General features: G+C 50.1%; 1 protein-coding gene across 1 annotated transcript in view; it reads left to right on the top strand.

Moving 5' to 3' along the window:
• The window catches only part of PHLPP2 (PH domain and leucine rich repeat protein phosphatase 2), a 43111-nt gene extending 19449 nt beyond the window's left edge, over window positions 1-23662 (top strand). Inside the window, exons 5-19 of the mRNA XM_040329568.1 lie at window positions 1177-1302; window positions 3332-3486; window positions 3583-3729; window positions 5763-5993; window positions 8593-8792; window positions 8882-8942; window positions 10479-10574; window positions 11111-11266; window positions 12891-13091; window positions 15381-15543; window positions 15748-15878; window positions 17669-17779; window positions 17870-18064; window positions 20106-20337; window positions 21835-23662. Coding sequence (XP_040185502.1) covers window positions 1177-1302; window positions 3332-3486; window positions 3583-3729; window positions 5763-5993; window positions 8593-8792; window positions 8882-8942; window positions 10479-10574; window positions 11111-11266; window positions 12891-13091; window positions 15381-15543; window positions 15748-15878; window positions 17669-17779; window positions 17870-18064; window positions 20106-20337; window positions 21835-22941 — 3312 coding nt within the window. The 3' untranslated portion in view covers window positions 22942-23662. The remainder of the gene's footprint in view (window positions 1-1176; window positions 1303-3331; window positions 3487-3582; window positions 3730-5762; window positions 5994-8592; window positions 8793-8881; window positions 8943-10478; window positions 10575-11110; window positions 11267-12890; window positions 13092-15380; window positions 15544-15747; window positions 15879-17668; window positions 17780-17869; window positions 18065-20105; window positions 20338-21834) is intronic.
• The last annotated feature ends 2863 nt before the right edge of the window (window positions 23663-26525 follow it).

The following is a 26525-nucleotide window of genomic DNA, read 5'->3' on the forward strand; positions in this document are numbered from 1 at the left end:
TAATATTTGCAGCAAAGCAAAAGCAAGGTGTAAACAGGACTGTAAGGAGAGAGCTTTAACAAAGCCTGTCCGAAGCTTTGTTTTGAAGAAAGTGTAAAGTAGCCGTTCATGTGTTGCCGATAGCGAGGATTAACCCCTCGGGGAGCAGAACAAACCTGCTGCTCTGCACATACAGACGCGTTTTACTGTCGTGGGTTTTAGTAAAACTTTAACTCACTTTTTACGAAGGAGACGAATTCCTTGAATTCAGCTTTAAAGAACGCCTGAAGCTCCAGGTAAGAGTGTCATCTCTCCGGACAGCGCTTTAACTGACAATTGCGCGGTCGTGCGACGTGACACCCAAACAAAATCTACGTCCTTTTTTTCCCGCACAAATAGTTTTCTTTTGGCGGTATTTGATCACCTCTGCGTTTTTTTTGTTTTTTTTTGCGCTATAAACAAAAATAGAGAGCGACAGTTTTTGAAAAAAACAAACAAACGCAATTGTTGACTTTCCGCTATAAAACATCCAATAAAAAATAAAAAAATATTGAATTTCTTCATAAATTGAGGCCGATATTTATTCCGCTACATGTTTTTGGTTAAAAAAAAAAAATCCCAATAAGAGAGTTATTGGCCCGGATCCACAAAGAACTTACGCCGGCGTATCTATTGATTCGCCGCGTAGGTTCTACGATGCGCCGTCGTATCTTTGTTTTCTATCCACAAAACAAAGATACGCCTGAATGGGGGCTGCGTATTTTTTTTTACACCTAAAATATGTAGAAGAATACGTATCGGCCTAAACTGAGGGGAAAAAAATGTATATATTTTTGGGGGATATTTATTATAGCAAAAAGTAAAAAATATTGAATTTTTTTCAAAATTGTCGCTCTATTTTTGTTTATAGCGCAAAAAATAAAAACCACAGAGGTGATCAAATACCACCAAAAGAAATCTCTATTTGTGGGGGGAAAAAAAGGACGTCAATTTTGTTTGGGAGCCACGTCGCACGACCGCGCAATTGTCAGTTAAATTGACGCATCGCCGAATCGCAAAAAAATGGCCCGGTCTTTGGCCAGCCAAATGGTCCGGGGGGGGCTGAAGTGGTTAAATGTGTCTTTATTGGGCGGTTTGTCTGGATTTCAGCTTTAAAATAATCTTGATTTGCCTCTTACCCCCCCCTCCCCCATCCAGATAGAGGAGGTGAAGAGAAGACCGCACTGCCTGGCCTTCTGCTCGGCCGAAGCACAAGCGCCCACCTACCACGTCAGCTTCGACTCCGCCGCAGAGTACCAGAGGTGGCACCGACAGGCTACTAAGGTAAGGGGGGGGGGGGGGGGGCGCTGAGATATTAATGTTTTCTTGCTAGTTAAAAAAAAGGGGGGGGTTTACTCTCTTCTCCTCTCCCCTCCTCTCCTCCCCTCCCCTCCTCCCCTCCCCTCCCCTCCTCTCCTCCCTTTTCCCCTCCTCTCCTCCCCTCCCCTCCCCTCCTCTCCTCCCTTTTCCCCTCCTCTCCTCCCTTTTCCCCTCTCCTCCCCTCCCCTCCTCTCCTCCCTTTTCCCCTCCTCTCCTCCCTTTTCCCCTCCTCTCCTCTCCTCTCCTCCCCTCCCCTCTCCTCCCCTCCCCTCCCCTCCTCTCCTCTCCTCTCCTCCCCTCCCCTCCCCTCCCCCTCCTCTCTTCTCTTCTCCTCTCCTCCTCTCCCCTCCTCTCCCCTACTCTCTTCTCCTCTCTCCTCCTCCCCTCCTCTCCTCCCCTCCCCTCCTCTCCTCCCCTCCCCTCCTCTCCCCTTCCCTCCTCTCCTCCCCTCCCCTCCTCTCCTCTCCTCCCCTCCTCTCCCCTCCTCTCTTCTCCTCTCTTCTCCCCTCCCCTCCTCTCTTCTCTTCTCCTCTCCTCCTCTCCTCCTCTCCTCTCTTCTCTTCTCCTCTCTCTCCTCCCCTCCTCTCTTCTCCTCTCCTCCTCTCTCCTCTCTTCTCCTCTCTTCTCCTCTCCTCTCTTCTCCTCTCCTCTCCTCTCCTCTCCTCTCCCCTCCTCTCCTCTCCCCTCCTCTCCCCTCCTCTCCTCTCCCCTCCCCTCCTCTCCTCTCTTCTCCCCTCCTCTCCTCCCCTCCCCTCCTCTCCTCTCCTCCCCTCCTCTCCCCTCCTCTCTTCTCCTCTCTTCTCCCCTCCCCTCCTCTCTTCTCTTCTCCTCTCCTCCTCTCCTCCTCTCCTCTCTTCTCTTCTCCCCTCCTCTCTTCTCCTCTCCTCCTCTCTCCTCTCTTCTCCTCTCCCCTCCTCTCCTCTCTTCTCCTCTCCCCTCCCCTCCTCTCCTCTCTTCTCCCCTCCTCTCCTCCCCTCCCCTCCTCTCCTCTCCTCTCCTCCCCTCCTCTCCCCTCCTCTCTTCTCCTCTCTTCTCCCCTCCCCTCCTCTCTTCTCTTCTCCTCTCCTCCTCTCCTCCTCTCCTCTCTTCTCTTCTCCCCTCCCCTCCTCTCTTCTCCTCTCCTCCTCTCTCCTCTCTTCTCCTCTCCCCTCCTCTCCTCTCTCCTCCCCTCCTCTCTTCTCCTCTCCTCCTCTCTCCTCTCTTCTCCTCTCCCCTCCTCTCCTCTCTTCTCTTCTCCTCTCTTCTCTTCTCCTCTCCTCTCCTCTCCCCTCCTCTCCCCTCCCCTCCTCTCCTCTCTTCTCCCCTCCTCTCCTCCCCTCCTCTCTTCTCCTCTCCTCCTCTCTCCTCTCTTCTCCTCTCCCCTCCTCTCCTCTCTTCTCTTCTCCTCTCCCCTCCCCTCCCCTCCCCTCCTCTCCTCTCTTCTCCCCTCCTCTCCTCCTCTCCTCTCTTCTCCTCTCCCCACCCCTCCCCTCCTCTCCTTGTGCTGTGAGCGTGGGAAAAGGAATGTCGAAAACCGGCTTGTGTTTACATTGTGATCGGCTATCATTGGACACAGCTGATCATGTGGTAAAGAGCCACTGTGATTGGCCCTTCACCCCAATTTATTATGAGCTGTGTCCTAAGGACGCATGGATCACAGAGCGCCCCCCAGAGGCAGCACGATCACAGAGCGCCCCCCAGAGGCAGCACGATCACAGAGCGCCCCCCAGAGGCAGCACGATCACAGAGCGCCCCCCAGAGGCAGCACGATCACAGAGCGCCCCCCAGAGGCAGAACAATCATGGGAGGACCTCCCTCCCGGCACAGGAAGCCCGCACTGTGGCCATCTTTCGGGTGGGAACAGGTTAAAGGGGCGATGGATTTTTATTGCACGGGTGTCCTAGGGACAGGAAGTGAAGGGAAATTCCCCCAAAGGGATCACAAAGAAAACCTTCAACACTTTTTACCAACTTTAAAGATTGTATTTGGGGGTGGTTGTGTCTTTGGGGTACAGGTGGTGTCCCAGAGGCTGAGCACTGTCGATCTCTCGTGTCAGAGCCTAGAAGAGATTCCCGATCATCTGTTCTACTGCCAGGACGTCACGTCCCTGAACCTCCGCCATAACTTCCTGCAGCTGCAGGGTCCAGCAGGAGTGAGCAGTCTCTGCAGGTACCCCTTTCACACTGCGCCGCTCTGCCTGGGATACACCGAGGAGGAGGACCACCCGCCTCAAGCTCACCCGTCTTTTATGTGTTCTGCTCTCAGGTTCTCACAGCTGAAGGTTCTCAATCTGTCGCAGAACAAGCTGGGAGATTTCCCCTCGGAGTTATGTCAGGTCTCCACCCTCACCGAGCTCAACGTCTCCGGCAACGGGCTGACGCACGTTCCTCCGCAGATTGGACAGTTGCTCAGGTAAGTCACAAAAAAGAGATCCGGGGGGGGGGGGGGGATATGTTAACCCCTTCAACATCGGGCACTTTCACCCCCTTCCATCCCAGGACAATGTTCAGCTTTCAGCGCTCTCACACTTTGAGTGACAATTGCGCGGTCATGCAACTCTGTACACATAGGACATTTTTATCAATTTTTTTTCACACAAATGGAGCTTTCTTTTGGTCGTATTCAATCGCCACTGGGGGTTTTATTTTTTGCTAAATAAATAAAAAAAAATCGATCAATCCTGATGTACTGAAAATATATAAATGCAGCCGATGCGTTTCGCACTATTGGCTAGTGCTTAGTCATAGCTGACATAGCTGTGACTAAGCACTAGCCAATAGTGCGAAACGCGTCGGCTGCATTTATCCCATGTTTTGCTGTGATTTGTAGTGTTTTTAATATTTTTTTTACCAATAAAGGCAACCGGAATTTTTTTTTCTGGAGTGCGGCTGTCCATATATTTTCTCTAATTTTGCCTTGCGCATTGCGGGCACCTGGGATTTTCTGAGAGGACACTGATTGGTATAACATATCCATCTGGAGCGGTAACTCTCTTTCTCTCAATCCTGATGTACTGATGGCTTTTAGCTAATTTCATGAGGCCCTAAAATGCTAGGACAGTACAAATACCCCCCAAATGACCCTTTTTTGAAAAGTAGACAGTCCAAAGTATTTACCGTATTTATTGGGGTATAGCGCGCGCCGGCGTATGACGTGCACCCCAAGTTTAGAAGGGAAGTTTAAGGAAAAAACGTACATTTTGGATGTCTTGCCCGGCGTCCATCAGCAGCCTTGTCCGGCATCCGTCTGCGGCCGTGCGCAGGGTCTGTCCAGCATTGTCGGTGTCCGCCTGCTGTCTTGCCCGGCGTCCATCGGCGGCCTTGTCCGGCGTCCGTCTGCGGCCGTGCGCAGGGTCTGTCCAGCATTGTCGGTGTCCGCCTGCTGTCTTGCCCGGCGTCCATCGGCGGCCTTGTCCGGCGTCCGTCTGCGGCCGTGCGCAGGGTCTGTCCAGCATTGTCGGTGTCCGCCTGCTGTCTTGCCCGGCGTCCATCGGCGGCCTTGTCCGACGTCCGTCTGCGGCCTTGCGCGGGGTCCGTCCAGCCTTGTCAGTGTCCGTCTGCTGTCTTGCCCAGCGCCCATCGGCGGCCTTGTCCGGCGTCTGTCTGCGGCCTTGCGCGGGGTCCGTCCAGCCTTGTCGGTGTCCGTCTGCTGTCTTGCCCGGCGTCCATCGGGGGCCTTGTCTGGCGTCCCGTCTGTTTGAGTTTGGCGCCTCAGTCGAGCTGTGCAGAGCCGGATTTCCAGTGTGTTCGGCTCCTCTCGCGTGGCTGCGGGCGGAGGTCGAGCCTAGCCGAGTGCCCAGTACACTTGGCTCGGCTCGGTCTTTGTCGGCGGCGCTCCGAGACTGCAATTGTCATTTTCACAGTAATCGGTGCATTTTTATAGCACTTTTCGCTGTGAAAATGAGTCAAAATTGTCCGATGTGTCCGCCAGAATGTCGCAGTCACGAAAAAAATTGCTGATCGCCGCCATTAGTAGTAAAAAAAAAAAATGTATTAATAAAAATGCCATAAAACTATCCCCTATTTTGTAAACGCTATACATTTTGCGCAAACCAATCGATAAACGCTTATTGCAATTTTTTTTTTTTTTTTTTTACCAAGAATACGTATCGGCCTAAACTGAGGGAAAAAATGTTTTTTTTATATCTTTTTTGGGGATATTTATTATAGCAAAAAGTAAAAAATATTGCATTTTTTTCAATATTTTTGTTTATAGCGCGAAAAAAAAACCGCAGAGGTGATCAAATACCACCAAAAGAAAGCTCTATTTGTGGGGAAAAAAGGACGCCAATTTTGTTTGCACGACCGCGCAATTGTCAGTTAACGCGACGCAGTGCCGAATCGCAAAAACTGGCCCGGCCCTTTTACCTGCATAATGGTCCGGGGCTGAAGTGGTTAAAATATTGTAAGTTATAAAAAAAAAAAAAAATTCTCCTTCGCCTGCAGCCTCCAGACACTTAACCTTGACGGGAACTCCCTGACATCGTTGCCTGACGAGCTCGGGTCTCTGCCGCAGCTAACGAGCCTTGGCCTTGCGTTCAACGACTTGATGACCATTCCCAAGGCTTTTGACAACCTTTCTTCTGTGGAGAAGTTGTGCATGGCGGGGAACCGACTGGAGCTTCTTAACCTGCAGACACTCGTGACCATGACGCATGTGAAGGTCGTAGACTTGCGGTAAGCTGCTGGCTTCTTCACATATAACAGGACACATATGAAAGTAATAAAAACATGCACATTTTAATGAGTATAGGCCACAAAGGTCTCGTTAAAGTGGTTGTAAACCCTTTACAACCACTTTAACCTACAAGTAAGCATAGATTAAGGCTTACCTGTAGGTGCTTGAAATATCTCCTAGACCAGGGATCCTCAAACTACGGCCCTCCAGCTGTTGCGGAACTACACATCCCATGAGGCATTGTAAAACTCTGACATTCACAGACATGACTGGGCATGATGGGAATTGTAGTTCCTGAACAACTGGAGGGCCGTAGTTTGAAGACCCATGTCCTAGACCAGGGGTCTCCTTACTTTTAAAGCAAAGGGCCCGTTTACGGTCTTTCTGACTTCGGGGGGGCCGGATTCTGACCAGTTGGGGTAGAAAATGCCCCAGGGTCGAGCATCAGTGAGAATGAACATGGCCCCCGTGTTGGTGGGCAGTAGGAGGAGGAATAGTGCTCCATCATTGCAATTAGTCTAAGAAATTGTGCCCCATTGTTGGTGCAATTGGAAGGAATAGTGCCTCATATCATTGGGAGCAATACAGCCCCAAGGGCCGGATGAAGGCTAGCAAAGGGCCACATCCGGCCCTTGGGCCGCAGTTTGGAGACACCTGTCCTAGACCATGGGTGCTCAACCTGTGACCCTCCAGCTGTTGCAAAACTACAAGTCCCATGAGGCATTGCCAGGCTGGAAGTTACAAGCATGACTCCCAAAGGCAGAGGCATGATGGGACTTGTAGTTCTGCAACAGCTGAAGGGCCACATGTTGATCACCCACACGGTCTCGGAGATATTTGCAATTTCCCCGAACGAGGCTCTCTACTGCGCATGCGCCGTCTTGAAAGGGCACACTGTGCCGCTTCAAGCTGGGGTCATGCCGTTAAAGGTGGCTCACGCGCAGGAGTGATGTCACACGACTCCGGCCAGTCACAGAGCCGGAGTACGCGGCCCCGAAAGGAAGAGGGGTGAAGAAGGCGATTCAGTTCGCATGCGCCGCGCTTTATAAGTTTTTCATTCATTCATTCATTCAAGAATGGACGCTCGCTGCTAGCGAGGAAGACGGGGACATCGCGGGCTTCTCCTGCAGGTAGGGAAAAGGGAACTGCCGCTCTAGGTGAGTGCAATCAGTGTCCTCTCAGAAGCGTGGGTGCTGGCAATGCACAAAGCGAAGACCGGAGAAAAGACTGGACAGCCGCACTTCCGCGAAATTCTTAAAAAGTTGCTTTTAATTGTAAAAGCAAGTCACAGCAAACAGTGGGGTGGATATCTGACGCGTTTCGCACTGAGCTATGACTAAGCGCTGATACCCCAGTGCGAAACATGTGAGCTATCCACCCCACTGTCTGCTGTGACTTGTAGTGCTGTTTCCATTTTTTACAATTAAAAGCAACTTCTTAAGAATTTGGTGGAAGTGCGGCTGTCCAGTCTTTTCTCCGTTCTCCTGCAGGTAAGTGTCACATAATGGGCTACTATGCGATGCATAGTAGCCCATTATGCTTACCTTTGCAGGGAAACAAAGAGGAAGTAAAACCCATCCGGGTTTACTTCCTCTTTAGCCTTGGCTTTGTGCTCCTTTTAATAAAATTCTGTACTCGGAGGAACTGAACCGTGGAAGCTGTGCCCATAATTAGGCAGGCAGGGGGGACTTGCCTGTAGTCTTCCTGCAGCTGATCATTTCCTCATTACTGACTTACAATATACCTTGTTCTGCACTGTGTCCCTTTGTGGAATCAACCGTCTTTGTGGAGGCAGGGCTTTGCTTCCTCCCGATGACTGGTGGGGTAATATTTAGGAAGCAGCAGGAGCAGTGGAGGAAGCACAGATACACAGAATGAATGAAGCAGAAGCAGGGAAATTCTTGCATTGCAAGCACTCAGGTACAGCTTATTCTCCAGCAAGGATGACACATCACTCCAAATCTGGTGAAATGTACACCTACGAGGGATGTACAGTTATGAGGGATCAAAACAACAGTGCCTAGGCACAATCACGTGTCAGGATGGGCTCTGCTATTTTTCAGGAGGAATTTAAAAAAGGAGATGTATATTTCAGGGCATTACTGATTTACAATGCCTTGTTCTGCACTGTGTCCCTGTGTGGAATTGACCATCTTGGTAGAGGCAGGGCTTTGCTTCCTCATGTCAGAGCTTTCCCCGATGACTGGTGGGGTAATATTGAAGAAGCAGCAGGAGTGGTGGAGGAAGCACAGATCCAAAGAATGAATGAAGCAGGGAGATTCTTGCAATGCAGGTCCTCGGGTACAGCTTCCTCTCCAGCAACGAGAACACATCACTTCAAATCTGGTAAAACTAGTAATAGTGCCTTAAAAAATCTCACACTGAACATTTGCAGCTATGAGGGATCAGAACAACAGTGCCTAGGCACAGTCACATGTCAGGATGTGCTCTGCTATTTTTTCAGGAGGAATTTAGAACAGGAGATGTATATTTCAGGGGACTGCTTAGGCTCAGGTACAGGTTGATCTTTAGGATCCATGTCTGGGTGTGTTATCTTTGTGAGTTGAACCTATACTCTGTCATCTATTACTTGAATAGGATGAATCATTTGACTCAAGTGACCGCCAGCATGGAGGGAATAAACCACATCACGCATTTCGATGTGCGAGATAACCAGCTGTCCTCCCTGGACCTTAGCTGTATGGGGAACCTGGAACAACTGCACTGCGAAAGGAACCAGCTGAGGGAGCTGAGGCTGTGCGGCTTCTCCCTGCGGGCGATCTATGCCGGCTCCAACAGTAAGTTTTTTACATTCTCCTTCATTGTATTCCCACTTGTTGCTTCCTATTACTCACTGTGTATCTGTATTTGTGGTCTTCCTCTGCAGGGCTGACCTTAATGAATGTTTACCTGGCGCCTTCTCTGCTCCACACTCTTGACCTGTCTAGGTAAGTTGACGGCGGATTGTATGTAGACACTTTTACGATTGTGTATGCATGTTTTTTTTTTTTTTTTTTTTTTACAGGGTCAGTCCACACCAAGCATTATCTGTCCTGCCATAGGTGTTGGGAACTATGGGCAGTAAAAAAAAAAGATGTGCAACCGCTGTGGAGTCGGAGGAAATTTTGGGTACCTGGAGTCGGAGTCGGAGGAAATTTTGGGTACCTGAAGTCGGAGTCGGAGTCAGCAAACAATGCACCAACTCCAACTCCGACTCCTACTAAATTTAGATTGTCGGAACATTTAGGAGTCAAAACATTTATCTACCGACTCCACAGCCCTGAAGCGATTGCAGAAATCGGGTGCTAGTGTAATCCCCTGGTGTCTTCTGGCACAGACATTCCTTGATGTTATGTGCTCATGGAGTTCCCCTGTCAGTTTATGCTGCTGGTCTTTTATTTGGAAAGTTTAGGTAGACAATCCCACATGAGCATACCCGTTCTCACTACTTCCTTTACATTAGTTTTCTATGGGTGAAACATTTCCCAATTCAACCTCTAGATGGCACTATAATATTATACGTGCCATAGGTCAAATGTGTCAAAAGGTCACATTTATAGTAATTCAATACAAGACTAACAGTTATACATACAACAGGCATGCATACACACACACACTACCTATCTGTACAGTAGGAATACGCTAAAAGTTACTTAGCTCAGGTTATAGCAGTTTCACGGTTTCTATAGGCAACCATGACTCCCGGCTATTCAATCGATTGTAGAAATCATGTGCTAACATAATCCCCTGGTGAAGTGTCTTCTGGCACAGACCTTCCCTGATGTCATGTCATCACGGAGTCCCCCTGTCAGTTTATGCTGCTGGCCTTTTATTTGGAAAGTTTAGGTAGACAATCCCACACGGGAATACCCATTCTCACTACTTCCTTTACATTAGGCTTCTATGGTTGAAACATTTCCCAATTCAACCTCTAGATGGCACTATTGTATCATGCGTGCCATAGGTCATATGTGTCAAAATTCACAATTATAGTAATACAACACAAGACTGACAGATGTACATATAACAAGCATGCACACACACTGCCTATCTATGAAAAAGGAATACGCAAAGAGTGCAAAGAGAAGAACCCCCCCCCCCCCCCACTGTCACAGGTGGGGGGGGGGGGGTCAGGGGAAGAGGTGTCAGGAACTGGAACAAGTTACATGTTCTACCCTAAATACCGGTGAAGCATGTAACGTGTTCCAAAAGATAAACTTATCCTTTAAGGAGTCCCCCTGTCAGTTTATGCTGTTTGTCTTTTATTTGGAGAGTTTAGGTAGACAATCCCACATGGCAAACCCGTTTTCACTACTTCCTTTACATTAGTCTTATTGGGTGTTGGAATCCTTACTTTACAGATTGCTTAGGAGTGGGTTAGATTCTGTATGTACATATATATTGTTTGAAAGCGTGATAATTCCCCTTTTATCGTTGCATTCATTTAAGCTCTGCCACTCTTGAACATTATGTCTGTATTGCAGGAACTGTCTAGCGTGGGTGCCGGAGTGGATATGTGAGACCAAGAAGCTGGAAGTTCTTGATCTTAGCTGGAACGCGATAGCAGAGCTGCCTCTCAGGTAATATTAAAGGTTTCGCTTTTTTTGCTGTAGAGAATTTTCACCTCAATGCATTCTGTGAAAAATCTCTTGCAGTGCACCAGAGCCCCCCTTTCTACTTACCTGAGCCGGGGACAAGCACACCTGCTCCAGCTGGTGTCTTGGGTCCTGATTCGATAGATTGATAGCGCAGCCATTGGCTCCCCCTGCTGTCAATCAGATCCAATGACTCGGGGGGTGGAGCCAAGTCCTGCTGTCTGTGTCAAGGGACGCAGCAGCAGGACATGGGAGCACACCCGCACGGGTATCCCGAGGGAGAACGCTTCTCCGACGGGGTACTCAAGACGAGGAGGAGCCAGCAGTGCCACTGGGGGACCCCAGAAGAGAAGGATTGGGGGCCACTTTGCAAAACCAACTGCACAGAGGAGGTAAGTATAAAAAATAAATGTTTTTAATACTGAACCTTTAGTTATCCTTTAAGCCACAAGAAGCTGAATCTGCAGTCGAGCTTGGAGTATTGTTTATCTGTCTTATTAACTTTTTTCTTTCTCTGGCAGGATAATGGGCTCTTCTAGTCTGCGAAGACTGATGCTTGGACACAACCAGCTGAAGAACCTTCCTTGCCCCATGGAGTCCATTCCTCTGGAGAGCCTGGATGTGCAGCACAATATGCTGAGACACCTTCCAGACTCCCTCTTTACCGTAGCTTTAAAGTAAGTGTCCTTCGGAGGCAGACAGTAGGTACATCTGGAATCGGGGAGAAGGTCTGTGACCATAGACATAGAAAAAGACAGGTGGATGTGCAGTTATTATAGATTAAAGTGGAAATCCATTTTTAAAGGGATCTCCTCATTCCCCCTTGGGCATATAGTGGGAGGAAGAGCAGGACAGGCAGCCTGAATATTAAAGGAACTCCAACCAATTCCTGGGGTTGTGTGCCCAGAAGGTGGAGGGAGAGCCCATAAGTAGTCTGAAGCCTGGCAGCAAGGGGTCAGTGTTCCTATATCCAGTTCTGCAGGAAGCTGTGCAGGGGCTCTGACCCTGGGGCAGAGAAAACCAGGGGAGCCCTTGTGAAGACATGGGGGGGCCCAGCTAGGCTTAGCTGAGGGGCCTACCAAAGAACGTTTGTCCAGAGACTGAGCTGAGCCAGAAGGAAGTTGGTGGGAAGAAGTCCAACCATCCAGTGATGTAGCACCCTTCTAGTTCAGAGAAGACTGCTAGGTAAATTTAGTTTAGATCCTCTGTAAACAGTAGAGTGGGGGTTGATTGCTTAGGGCTGCTCAGTTTTCCACAGGCTGCTGTTCTGCTACTCCCCCCTGTCTTTTAGATTGTTCTGGAAGTATAGTGGGAGGGAGAGCGGAACAGGCAGCCTGAATATTTATGTAACTCCATTCAGTTCCTGGGGTTGTGTGCCCAGAAGGTGGAGGGAGAGCCCATAAGTAGTCTGAGGCTTGGCAGCAAGGGGGCAGTGTTCCTGGATCTAGTCCTGCAGGAAGAGAGAGACCACTGTTCAGGGGCTGTGACCCTAGGGCAGAGAAAACCAGGGAGCCCTTGTGAAGACATGGGGGGGGGGGGGGGGCAGCTAGGCTTAGCTGAGGGGCCTTCCAAAGAACGTTTGTCCAGAGACTGAGCTGAGCCAGAAGGAAGTTGGTGGGAAGAAGTCCAACCATCCAGTGAAGTAGCACCCTTCTAGTCCAGAGAAGACTGCTAGGTAAATTTAGTTTAGCTCCTCTGTAAACAGTAGAGTGGGGGTTGATTGCTTAGGGCTGCTCAGTGTTTCACAGGCTGCTGTTCTGCTACTCCCCCCTGTCTTTTAGATTGTTCTGGAAGTATAGTGGGAGGGAGAGCATTTTGGAGCTCCAACCAATTCCTGGAGTTGTGTGCCCAGAAGGTGGAGGGTGAGCCCATAAGTAGTCTGAGGCCTGGCGGCAAGGGGGCAGTGTTCCTGGATCCAGTCCTGCAGGAAGAGATAGACAACTGTTCAGGGGTGGGAAGAAGTCCAACCATCCTGCCAGCGGCTCCTGTGTGGGTAACGCAGGAAAAGACCGATAATAATTTTCTGGCTTCCTGGGTACTCCTGTCGCAAGACTTTTTACAATGTTCTGGCTCCTTTCACTCTTACAGCTTTTATTGCTTTGGGTGGGATTGTGAAGGGTTCCAAGTCCCTATTGCTGTTTCTGTCCTCATGGAGTACTTACCCCTCGCTGATAACACAGGACATGTGAGCAAATCTCCTCAAACTAGGGGAAAGTCTCTCATTTTAACAGCGTTTTCTCATATTACCTGTACATCTGTTGTAGTTTCCAAGTATCCACTTATGTGGATGTCTGTTGTCAGTCTCAGGTTTCTGAACGCATCAGCAAACATGCTGGAGAGCCTCCCGTCAATGTTCAGCGGAGAGGAGAGTGGGACCAGGTTGCAAGCCTTCTACCTAACCAACAACCAACTAATGGACCAGTATGTTCCTTTCCTGACCATCCATACCAACCTCAGGGTTCTGCATCTGGCCTATAACCAGCTGGAGACCTTCCCAGCCAGGTGAGTCAGTGGCAACTTGTATTTCCATTATGGGCTTATACCAGGGGGGGCCTCCAAACTTTCTAAACAAAGGGCCAGTTTACTGTCCTTCAGATATTGGGGGACCGGACTGTGGCCATTGGGAGTAGAAAATGTCCCAGAATCCATGTTCATATTGCCTCAGGCTTGGTGGTCAGTAGGAGGAGAAATAGTGCCCCATTCTTGGTGTACATGAGAGGAATAGTGCCCCATCCTTGTTGCACATGAGAGGAATGGTGCCCCATCCTTGGTGCCAATGGGAGGAATGATGACCCATCATGGGTGTCAATGGGAGGAATGGTGCCCCATCCTTGGTGTACATGAGAGGAATGATGCCCCATCCTTGGTGTCAATGGGTGGAATAGTGCCCCATCCTTGGTGTCAATGGGTGGAATGGTGCCCCATCCTTGGTGTCAATGGGAGGAATGGTGCCCCACCCTTGGTGTCAATGAGAGGAATGGTGCCCCACCCTTGGTGTCAATGAGAGGAATTATGCCCCATCCTTGGTGTCAATGGGAGGAATGGTGTTTCATCCTTGGTGTCAATGGGAGGAATGGTGCCCCATCCTTGGTGTCAATGGGAGGAATGGTGCCCCATCCTTGGTGTCAATGGGAGGAATGGTGCCCCATCCTTGATGTCAATGGGAGGAATGATGCCCCATCCTTGGTGTCAATGGGAGGAATGGTTTCCCATCCTTGGTGTCAATGGGAGGAATGGTGCCCCATCCTTGGTGTCAATGGGAGGAATGGTCCAGTTTACTGTTGAGTTCCTCCCATTGACACCATGGGTGGGGCACCATTCCTCTCATGTACACCAAGGATGGGGCACCATTCCTCTTGTTAAAGAGTCACAATTCATTATATAAATCCAAATCCAGATTTAGAATTTGGCCTTTCTCTGAGTTTGACTCTTCAGATTGAGAGATTTCCATAATGTGGAAGGGTTAGAACCTGTGTGAAGCTTGGCACCCAATGGGGAATGTGGAAGGGTTAGAACCTGTGGGAAGCGTGGCACCCAATGGGGAATGTGGAAGGGTTAGAACCTGTGTGAAGCTTGGCACCCAATCGGGAATGTGGAAGGGTTAGAACCTGTGTGAAGCTTGGCACCCAATCGGGAATGTGGAAGGGTTAGAACCCGTGTGAAGCGTGGCACCCAATCGGGAATGTGGAAGGGTTAGAACCCGTGTGAAGCGTGGCACCCAACTGGGAATGTGGAAAGGGTTAGACCCTGTGTGAAGCGTGGCACCCAATCGGGAATGTGGAAGGGTTAGAACCTGTGGGAAGCGTGGCACCCAATCGGGAATGTGGAAGGGTTAGAACCTGTGTGAAGCATTGCACCCAATCGGGAATGTGGAAGGGTTAGAACCTGTGGGAAGCGTGGCACCCAATCGGGAATGTGGAAGGGTTAGAACCTGTGTGAAGCGTGGCACCCAATCGGGAATGTGAAAGGGTTAGAACCTGTGTGAAGCGTGGCACCCAATCGGGAATGTGGAAGGGTTAGAACCTGCGTGAAGCTTGGCACCCAATCGAGAATGTGGAAGGGTTAGAACCTGTGGGAAGCTTGGCACCCAATCAGGAATGTGGAAGGGTTAGAAACCTGTGTGAAGCGTGGCACCCAATCGGGAATGTGGAAGGGTTAGAACCTGTGGGAAGTGTGGCACCCAATCGGGAATGTGGAAGGGTTAGAACCTGTGGGAAGCGTGGCACCCAATCGGGAATGTGGAAGGGTTAGAACCTGTGGGAAGCGTGGCACCCAATCGGGAATGTGGAAGGGTTAGAACCTGTGTGAAGCGTGGCACCCAATCGGGAATGTGGAAGGGTTAGAACCTGTGTGAAGCTTGGCACCCAATCAGGAATGTGGAAGGGTTAGAACCTGTGTGAAGCGTGGCACCCAATCGGGAATGTGAAGGGTTAGAACCTGTGTGAAGCATGGCACCCAATCGGGAATGTGAAGGGTTAGAACCTGTGTGAAGCATGGCACCCAATCGGGAATGTGGAAGGTTTAGAACCTGTGGGAAGCGTGGCACCCAATCGGGAAGATCTCCCATAACTTCCAGCCATGTGACGGGAAGTGAGTGGAGATCATCTCCTCACAATGATTGATAGTCAATCCTCAGGCCGTTGTCCCCGGAACTGGTTTCCTCCTGCAGATATTTCTGCTCCTCCCCTGGACTGGTGACAACTATATACCTTGAAGACCTTTGTATAGAGAATTTTGTAGGCGTGTTGTCTCTGATTCTGGTGTCCTCACCAATAATCTGTCCTCTTGTAGCAAGCTCAACAAGCTGGAGCTCCTGGAGGAGCTGAACATTAGCGGTAATCGTCTGAAGTCGATCCCCAGCACGGTGTCCAACTGCAAGCGACTGCACACGCTCATCGCCCATTCCAACTGCCTGAGCGTCTTCCCGGAGATCTTCAACCTGCCGCTGATCCAGGTCTCATTCCACCTCCAACCTTACATGACCTCTCCCAGCTGTCCATTTCTCGCTCTGATCCCCTTTTATGTCTCCCCCCCCTACCTTCCCCTCTCTTACCCCCTGCAGGCTGTGCTACAGCTGTAGACTTGTGTACATGGTGTCATCTCATTGTCACTCACTCGGCCTATGGCATGAGATGTTTGCTGCTCTTTGTTCCTGCAGCTGGTTGACCTGAGCTGTAACAGCCTGGTGGAGATTGTGGCCCCGGAGAGCCTGCCTCCTGTCCTTCACGAGCTGGACCTGAAAGGGAACATTGACCTGGTGCTGGACCATCAACTGCATGATATCTTCAGGTAGAAGGACATCCACTTTCCGCAGATGTGATCGGCCTTGCCGCTAGCTGGGGGGTGGGGGGGTACAGCCCACACACTTGTAAGGGGCCCGAGCATCTAGAAGGGCCCGACTGTCCGGCAGTGATGGGAGAAGGCAGGGGCGGGGGAATGAGAGATCCGTGACTGCGCTGGCTTTCAGAATGTGTGCGAGTCGGCAGCTGCTGCTGTTTCATTGAGCTGACATTGGTATGAGGGGCTGAGAGCGTACAGGTGTGAGGGGGGGGCTGAGAGAGAACGTGTGTGAGGGGGCTGAGAGCGTACAGGTGTGAGGGGGGCTGAGAGAGAACGTGTGTGAGGGGGCTGAGAGAGAACATGTGTGAGGGGGGCTGAGAGCGTACAGGTGTGAGGGGGGGGGGGGGCTGAGAGAGAACATGTGTGAGGGGGGCTGAAAGAAAACGTGTGAGGGGGGTTGAGAGCGTGCAGTTGTGAGGGGGCTGAAAGAAAACGTGTGTGAGGGGGCTGAGAGAGAACGTGTGTGAGGGGGCTGAGAGCGTACAGGTGTGAGGGGGGTGAGAGAGAACGTCTGTGAGGGAGCTGAGAGCATACAGGTGTGAGGGGGGCTGAGAGAGAACGCGTGTGAGGGGGGGCTGAGAGCATACAGGTGTGAGGTGGGGCTGACAGCATACAGGTGTGAGGGGGCTGAGAGCATACAGGTGTGAGGGGGCTGAGAGAGAGAGAACATGTGTGAGGGGGCTGAGAGCATACAGTTGTGAGGGGGGGCTGAGACCGTACAGGTGTGAGGGGGCTGAGAGCGTACAGGTGTGAGGGGGGCTGAGAGAGAACATGTGTGAGGGGGGGCTGAAAGAGAACATGTGTGAGGGGGGCTGAGAGAGAACAATTGTGAGGGGGCTGAGAGAGAACATGTGTGAGGGGGGCTGAGAGAGCACATGTGTGAGGGGGGCTGAGAGAGAACATGTGTGAGGGGGCTGAGAGAGAACATGTGGGAGGGGGGCTGAGAGAGCACATGTGTGAGGGGGGCTGAGAGAGCACATGTGTGAGGGGGCTGAGAGAGCACATGTGTGAGGGGGCTGAGAGAGCACATGTGTGAGGGGGCTGAGAGCGTACATGGGTGAGGGGGTCTGAGAGAGAACATGTGTGAGGGGGTCTGAGAGAGAACATGTGTGAGGGGGCTGAGAGAGCACATGTGTGAGGGGGCTGAGAGAGCACATGTGTGAGGGGGGCTGAGAGAGCACATGTGTGAGGGGTCTGAGAGAGAACATGGGTGAGGGGGCTGAGAGAGAACATGGGTGAGGGGGTCTGAGAGAGCACATGTGTGAGGGGTCTGAGAGAGAACATGTGTGGGGGGGCTGAGAGCGTACATGTGAGGGGGCTGAGAGAGAACATGGGTGAGGGGGCTGAGAGAGAACATGTGTGAGGGGGGCTGAGAGAGCACATGTGTGAGGGGGTCTGAGAGAGAACATGTGTGAGGGGGGCTGAGAGAGCACATGTGTGAGGGGGTCTGAGAGAGAACATGTGTGAGGGGGGCTGAGAGAGCACATGTGTGAGGGGGCTGAGAGAGCACATGTGTGAGGGGGCTGAGAGAGCACATGTGTGAGGGGGTCTGAGAGAGAACATGGGTGAGGGGTCTGAGAGAGAACATGGGTGAGGGGGCTGAGAGAGAACAGGTGTGAGGGGGCTTCTGATGGCGGCCCTGGCTAGCAGCCTCTAGTAGTAGCAGCTTCCTGCGCTCAGGTGACAGGCGGGTATAAAACTTGTAATCGTTCTCGTATTCTGTCGATCTCTCTCTCTAGTCACATCCCCATCCTGAAAATCGACAACAAACCTTTGCCAAATTCTGACCTGCCGGTGACCTCCATCTCCTGCAACCACGGCTTAGCGGAGATGTCCGGCCAGCGGAACAAGTGAGTGCCGCCGGCGTCTTTTTGCCATGACCTTTCTTTTGTTTTATAGCGACTGGGGGCCGTGTTGATTGTTGTCCGTCCTCCCCGCAGGCTCTGCGTCTCCTCGCTGGCCGTCAGCGACTTTGCCGACAGCGTGGAGGCTCTGTACGGCATGTTTGACGGGGATAAGAACGAGGAGGTGCCGCGTCTGCTGCAGTGCACTATGGGAGATGTGCTGCTGGAAGAACTGCAGCAGTCAAGCTGCGAGCGAACGTTCATGTGCCACACGTTCCTCGTGTCACACAGGTGAGTGAGCCGCCATTTCTTCATAAATAATAAATGGTGATCAGCGCAACTTTCTAAATAAAGCTCCAAATAAATATAAATAACCAAATGTGATAAAAAAAAGTGATACAATTAATAAAAGCGATCTCCAATGTGCAAACAATTCTTCTGGACAATGTGCAAAGGTGAACCCCCTGATGAAGTCACGTGTTGTGACGTAACGCGTAGGGACCGGAAGTGACGTAAGAGGCGTCTGAAACACTGTGTTTTCACATTCCATGCTTGGCCATCTTAATAAATGCTATTTGCTATACATTTTTACACTATGGGAGGTTTTCTTTTTGTCCTTATCACATTGGCACTCGTCATCCATCACTATATGATTGAGAGTCCAGAATCTTTGACCATCATTTGAAGCCCCCCATCTAGTAAAACATCTCTAGACATCGATTTCTGGATATTCGGAGCCATATTTCTGTCCTTTGCTTTGGGAGACCATTAAGGCTGATTACGTCACGACACGTGACTTCCTCAGGGGGATGGTTTTCTTTTTGGAAGCAAACTGTATCTGAGCACCACAACCCGAAAACGCAATTAAATTAATTTTTAATATTCAAGGCAAACTCCCCCATCCAGTGCCGGGGCAAGGTCATGTAGCACCCAGGGCTAAGATGTCAATCCCCATACCCCCCCCCCAAAAAATCAAGCACTTATCTGCACACTAACCCCCTAAACATATATTCCCTTTGCAAGCCAAAAATCATTGCCCCCCCCCCACCATCTCAAATTCCTTTCCTCCGAGCACAAATCCTCTACCCCTCACTTTCCCCTTTGAGCACAAATCCCCCCTCCTGGCACAAACCCCCCCCCCCCCCCAATTTCCCAACTAGCCCGAATCCTCCCCTCCAGTACAAATCCCCCCCCCCCCCCTCCGAATTTCCACTCCAAGCAACAAATTCCTCCGAATCATTCCTACTAGCACAAATCCCCCCCCCCCCAAAAAAAAAATCCTCACAAGCACAAATCCCCCTCCCCAAATTTTCCCTTCTAGTACAAATCCCACTCAATGATCCCTACCAGCATAAATTCCCCAATGCCCTGCCCCAAATCCCCTCACTAGCACATATCTCCTCCCAAATCCCCCCTCCCAGCCCAATTGCCTCCCCCCCTCCCTCCCGCATGTCACCCTTCCCAGCCCAATCCCCCCCCCCCCCTGCACAAATCCTCTCCTCCTCAAATTTGCCCTTTGAGTACAAATCCCCCGTTCTAGCACAAATACGTCCCCCACAAGCACAGATTCCAAACCCTCAATCCTAGGGTTAGGGTTTCCCCTCAAAGAACAAGGCTAGGGCTCAGGGATTGGAACAGGGACCTCCCCCAGAGGTTAAAGGTCATGAGGCGTGGCTGACCCACCCCCACCAAATTGTACCGCCTACCCCAACTAATAAGGGGAATGGACAAGTCGGGGAAAGCTTTTGGTAGGGTTGGAGTTAGGGTTTTTCCTTGAAGAACTAGGCTAGGACTCGAGGATTGGAAAAGGGACCTCCCCCAGAGGTCAGAAGGCGGGTCCCCAGGGGTCAATGGTTATGAGGCGTGGCTGGCCCACCCCCACCAAAGTGTACCGCCTACCCCAACTAAGACGGGGAATGGACAAGTCGGGGAAAGCGCTTGGTAGGGTTAGGGTTTTTCCTTGAAGAACTAGGCTAGGACTTCAAGGAATCGGAAAAGGGACCTCCCCCAGAGGTCAAAGGTCAGAAGGCGGGTCCCCATGGGTCAATGGTCATGAGACGTGGCTGGCCCACCCCCACCAAAGTGTACTGCCTACCCCAAGTTAGTCGGGGATAAACAAGTCAGCAATTACCCCAAATCATCCCTACTAGCACAAATACCCCCCAAGAAATCCTACCCGGGCCTTACTAGTTTATTAAAGCTCTTTGCATTCTCTTTGTGCTCCTCCTCCTCCTCCTCTTACCCAAATCTTCATATTGGCTGATTTCGGGTTGCAGCATGTGTGGGATGTGATTTCAGTAATAACGGGATTATTTCAATTTTTTTTCTACAGAAAGTTGGGGACTGCAGGTCAGAAGTTGGGCTCCTCTGCGGTTCTGTGTTACGTGGGACGTGGCGGCGGCGGCGCCGATCACAGCTTCTCCCTCACCGTGGCCAACGTTGGGACTTGTCAGGCCGTGGTGTGCCGCAACGGGCAGCCCCTCCCCCTCTCCAGGGTCTTCAGCTTGGAGCAAAGTCCAGAGGAACTTCTCCGGATCAAAGAGCAAAAGGCGATCCTCACCGAGGTACGAGGGATCGGTTCTTACCTCTTCCTTTATGAAGGTTATGTACAGAGGTGTCTAGATAACTGTAGATGGCTTGAGGGAAGTCTTCTTATTAGTTCCAGCCTTAATTCTTAATTCAAGGGATGTACATGGGGGGGGGGCAGCCATTTCTGCCCATCTATATGCCGGCTGGGGCCCCCTACACAGCTTCAGGCATGGGCCCCCTGGAGCAGAGAACAGGGGGGGGGGGGTGCCGCAAATTGAGAAACGGGGGGGGGCCTTTACAAAAAAAAGAAGAAATAAAGAAAAATATATATAAAAAAAAGGGGGTTGTCATTCTGGGCCCTTTAATAAAAATAAATAAAAAATAAATAAACATTTATAAATTTATAAATATATATATATATATATATATATATATAATAAACAATAAAAAAAATATAAAAAAAGATTGTTTTTATAAAAAAAAGGGGGTTGTCATCTGGGGGCCCCTGGAAATCTCCGGGCCCTTGGGGACCTCCGGACCCCTAAAAAAAAAAAAAAAAATTGGTCCTTTAATAAAAAATAAAATAAAAATATATTAAAAAAATATATATATTTTTTTAATAAAAAAATAAATAAAAAAAGGGGGGTTGCCATCCGGGGCCCTGGGGACCCCTGGACCTCTAAAAAAATGTAAAATAAAATTGTCCCTTTTAATAAAAAATAAAATAGAAATATATTAAAAAAAAAAAAAATTTTTATAAAAAATAAATAAAAAAACAGGGGGTTGCCATCTGGGGCCCTGTGGGCCTCCGGGCCCCTGGGAACCTCCGGACCCCTAAAAAAAAAAAGGTACAAGCCTTCTATCAAGAAAACAGAAACATATATATATATCATAATAATAATAATTCTAAGCAAATTGATTATGATATATATATATATATATATATGTTTCTGTTTTTTTTTTTTTTTTTAAAGGGGGCTGCCATCCGGGCCCCTGGGGACCTCCGGGCCCCTTACAGGTGTACTGCCTGTACCCCCCTGATGGCGGCCCTGGTTCCAGCCACCTGTGGGAAAAAAAATGAAAGTCAGCAGCTACAAAAACTGTAGCTGCTGAGGTACAAGCCTCCTATAAAAAAATAAACATATATATATATATCATAATCAATTGTTTAGAATTTATTATTATTATGATATATATATGTTTCTGTTTTCTTGATGGAAGGCTTGTACCTCTAAACTGGACAGCATCCCCTGAAGAAGCCTGATATATGGGCGAAACATGTTGGGAAACCTATCTTTTAGTGCTGTGTTGATAACATTGTGTTAAACTGTCCTTATGTTATGTTTTAACAATTTTTTTATTTTGTTTTTTCAAAATAAAAAATCTTTTATACATTTTATTTGATACTATTGCAACTCATTTTGCACCTAAAAAATCCCCAATCCTCTCTCCTTTCATCTATAAATCCAGGGATGTGGTGTGATAACGCTAAGTTGGCTTGGCCCGTGATTATTTATTTCTCTCTGTTGCAGGACAACAAGGTTAATGGCGTCACCTGCTGTACCCGTCTGCTGGGCTGCACCTATCTCCACCCGTGGGTGCTCCCGGATCCTCATATCACCACGCTGCCCCTGACCGTGCAGGACGAGATGTTAATCCTGGGGAGCAAAGCATTGTGGGAGTACGTACCAGCCACAGAGGCGGTTCAAACCGTCCGCCACCTCCCCGATCCGCTGGCCGCTGCCAAGAAGCTCTGTACTTTGGCGCAAAGCTACGGCTGCCAGGACAACGTCGCCGCCCTGGTGGTGTGTCTCAATATCGGAGAGGACACCTGCACCTGTGAGATGCACACACTAACGTTGCCTCACCCGTCCGGTTTGGCCTCCGCGGCGACCAAAGAGTCTCCCGACTCGGTCACGCCGTCCTCCAGCAGCGGCATCGCCTCCGAGTTCAGCAGCGAAATGTCCGTGTCGGAGGTGAGTAGCGAAGTCGGGTCTACGGCTTCAGACGAGCACGCCATAGCCGGCCTAGAAGGAGGCCTCATCCTGCGTCCCGAGCGCCGGTGCAGCTTGCACCCCGTCCCCTCAGCCAGCACCTTTCAGCGGCAGCCGTCTTGCGCCACCTTCTCCAGCAACCAGTCGGAGAACGGCCTGGACAGCGACGACGAGCTGCAGGCCGAAGGCCTCATCATGGGCAGCCGGCTGGAGGTGGAGGTGGACATTCACTGCAGCAGGCAACATTCCCCGGAACCTTCGGGTGTCGGCGCGTTCCAGGGCCTGGAGGAGGACGCTTGTGCGATTTCCATGCAGATTTTACAACAGAACACCATAAACCACAACCAGAGCCAAGAGAAGGACGACCTGCCTTCCTCGGTGTCCACGCTGAGCTTGTATAAGAAGAAGCACTCCAACGGCTCCGTGGTGCCCCTCGAAGAAATGCTCAACCTAATCGAGGTGGCCTCCGAAGCTCCAAAGAGGAAAACCGGCTACTTCTCCGCTCCTTCCCAGATGGAACCCGAGGACCAGTTTGTGGTTCCTCCACACTTGGAAAACGAGGTGAGGGAGCAGCTGCACGAACTGGAGTCAGCGGCAGAAGACAGCCGAGTCCACGCCCCCGAGGAGTTCGACACTGCCTTGTGACACCCCCCCATGGATCTCCAAAACCTGCGTGATCCCACAAATTGCACATTTTACAACCGAAATATTGCCAGTTTGAACAAACAAAAAAAAAAACGTACTACTGAACCTTTTTGCTAAGAAAGGCGCGACTTTTTTTTTTTTTCGCTCATTTACATGGTCGAGGGATCTGCCAATCACAGCATACCTCCTCAAATCCTCCGCCCCATTTTTTTTTAACACCAATTTTTTTTTTTTTTGTGCATTTAATTTATTAACACGTTTTTAAATTTCCTGGTTGTTGAGCCAATGAACAAAAATGTGAATCGAATCCAAATATTTATATTTTGAACGAAGTGGATCCTGTGGAAAGCGATGGCGCCCTCAACCGCGGCTTGGTCCCTTTTTGGGAATGCGTCCTGAAGCCCTTTGGCCTTCGCTGGCGTGTTATCGGAAAGGGGATTCTTAAAGGTGGGGGGACCATCATTGAAGAAAAAAAAACAGGTCTTCTGATTTCTATTTTTTATCCGCACTTGAATACATTGTTACTTTTAGAACAAAAATACGTTATATTGGTGCTTTATAAAGAGCACGCTAATTCTCAAAGAAAATTTTATTTTTTTAAATTTCTGTGTCTAAGAGCTGCTCCATAGCATCTGGTTTGTATCTAAAGCCAACATTTTTGTTTTATTTTGAATAGAGGATGTAGGGCAATGGATATGCAATTAGCGGACCTCCCAGCTGTTGTAGGACTACAAGTCCCATAGTCCCATGAGGCATAGCAAGACTCTGACAGCCACATGCATGACACCCAGAGGCATGGTGGGACTTGTCGTTTTGCAACAGCTGGAGGTACGCTAATTGCATATCCCTGATGTAGGGTTACCCATTAACCACTTCAGCCTGTTTTTCGGACTCTGGCCCAGATTCTCAAAGACTTACTAAGGAGTATCTCCAGATACGCCGTCGTAAGTCCGAATGCCCGCCGTCGTATCTATGCGCCTGATTCTTCAAATCAGTTACGCATAAATTCGGCCAAGATACGAGCGGCGTAAGTCTCCTACGCCGTCGTATCTTGGGGTGCATATTTACTCTGGCCGCTAGGTGGCGCTTCCGTTGATTTCCGCGTTGAATATGTAAATGAGCTAGATACGCCGATTCACGGACGTACGTACGCCCGTCGCAATTAGTTACGCCGTTTACGTAAGACATACGCCGGCGTAAAGATAAAGCTGGTCTCTAGGTGGCGCAGCCCATGCAAGGTATGGACGTCGGAACAGGTGTATCTTTTTACGTCATTTACGTAAGTCGTACGCGAATAGGGCTGTGCGTAAGTTACGTTCACGTCGTAGGCAGTGTTCAAAGTATCTTAGGCATTCTATCCGACGCATTCGCACTGGGATACGTCCACGGACGGCGCATGCGCCGTTCGTTCAAAACGTCAATCACGTCGGGTCACGATTCATTAGCATAAATCACGCCCACCTCTTCACAATTTGAATTAGGCACGCTTACGCCGGCACATTTACGCTACGCCGCTGTAACTTAGGACGCAAGTGCTTTGTGAATACTGCACTTGCCTCTCTACGTTTTGGCGGCGTAGCGTAAATACGATACGCTACGCCCGCCCACACTTGCGCCGCTCTACGTGAATCTAGGCCTGTTTTTACAAGTTAAAAACATTTTTTCTTTTCCTAGAAAATTACTTAGAACCCTCCTAGACATTATTTTTTTTTCTAACACCCTAGAGCAGGGGTCTCCAAATTGTGGCCCGAGGGCCAGATGTGGCCCTTTGCTAGCCTTAATCCGGCCCTTGGGCACTATTCCTCCCACCGACACCAACAGTGGGGCACTCTTTCTTCCACCGATACCAATGATGGGATACTATTACTCCTACTGAGAGGGGCACTACTACTCCTCCTATTGACCACCAACCCTAAAGCCATATTTATTCTCACTGATGCCAGGCCCGTGACATTTCTACCCCTGCTGGCCACAATCCGGCCCTCCTAAAGTCTGAAGGACAATAAACTGGCCCTTTGTTTGAAAATTTTGGAGACCCCCGCCCTAGAGAATAAAATGGCGGTCGTTGCAATACTTTTTGTCACACCGTATTTGCGCAGCGGTAAAAAAAATATTTAAAAAAAAATGTCCCTTTAAGAGCTATGGGCGGAGGTGAAGTTTTGACGTCGCTTCCATCCCTGCTATGATATGGAGACAGGTGGGGGGGCCAATTTTGCCCCCACCCATATCCATACCCAGCTAGGAAGAGGACCCCGATCACCTCTGCCGCTACCGACGGCTCCGGTAAGCGGCGGAGGGCACTGGAGTGCGGCGGAAGAGGGGGGGGCTCCTCTCCCGCCGCAGAGACCACCATTATCGTTACCCGGACCGCCACCTGAAGAGATGGATACCTCGGTTATGGCAGCAGGAGGTTTGAACTCTTCCCTATTCTTATCCATAACTAAAAAGAAAAACAAAAAAGTCTGGCTTTGGATACAAAAGGCAAAAATAACAACTCCACCCAATAATTCCTTTATACCGGGATTTACGCAAGGTTTGGACCTCCACCAGAGCTTAGTTTTGCCCACAACCTTGAGCTGGAAGGTCTCGACTACCATGTTCCCATGCAGAATCCACTAGTGCACAGGTGTCAAACACAAGGCCCACAGGCCAAATCCGGCCCTCCAGGCCCTTTCATGTGGCCCTCTCACCTCTCCTGCAGCTGCAGCCCTCCTCTGGTCCTCCTCCAGGCCCTTACTCTCTGCTTTCAAGCAATGCATCCAGCTTCTTCTCAGAAGCAGCATAAGGAAAAGGGGGGTGCACTGTGATGTAAGGGAGAGTGGGGGACTCAACTTCCGATGATGGGGGTGGCTCTTGACATCTAATGTAAAGGGGGAGGGGATGTGCTAGACATCTAATCTTACAGATACAACTGGCCCTTTTGAGGGAAATCATAGTGCTAATGCGGCCCCACGATGAAATTGAGTTTGACACCCCTGCACTAGCGGGTGCATGATAAAGTATTATCGTATCCTCTGGTGGATTTTCTGAAGGGACATCTCTAGCTTGTAGGCTGGTGGAACAGCAGTAACTCGTCTGAAAAGGATCATTTCCACATATCACTCGCTGAGCCTGGATTTGAGGTCCTCTTTTGGGACAGCAGTATTCCACTGCGCTAAAATGTCCCAGAAATATCACAACGAAGGTTTGGTTCTGTAGACCCAAGATCCAGACGTTGGTCACTTTCCCACTTTAATCAAAGCCAAAATGGGCCGACACATTGGAAATCCTGCACTCCCCCCCCCCCCCCCCCAAGTCACCCCCCCTCTGCCAACGCCTAAAGCACTGGGGCTGTTCAAATTGAATTCCCAGAAGTCGGTGCTTCGAAATTGGGACTTGCCGAAGAAGCACTTTAGAAGGCACCGGTTGGGCAGAAGGGCAGATGTGACGGAGCATGGTTCAGATGTGACGGAGCATGGTTCAGATGTGACGGAGCATGGTTCAGATGTGACGGAGCATGGTTCAGATGTGACGGAGCATGGTTCACGTAAGCCAACCCCCATTTTTGGGGGGGGGGAAACTTCTTAATAAGCTACGAACAAGGA

Source organism: Rana temporaria, chromosome 11 (genome assembly GCF_905171775.1).
Source record: "Rana temporaria chromosome 11, aRanTem1.1, whole genome shotgun sequence".
Classification (NCBI taxonomy): Eukaryota; Metazoa; Chordata; class Amphibia; order Anura; family Ranidae; genus Rana; species Rana temporaria.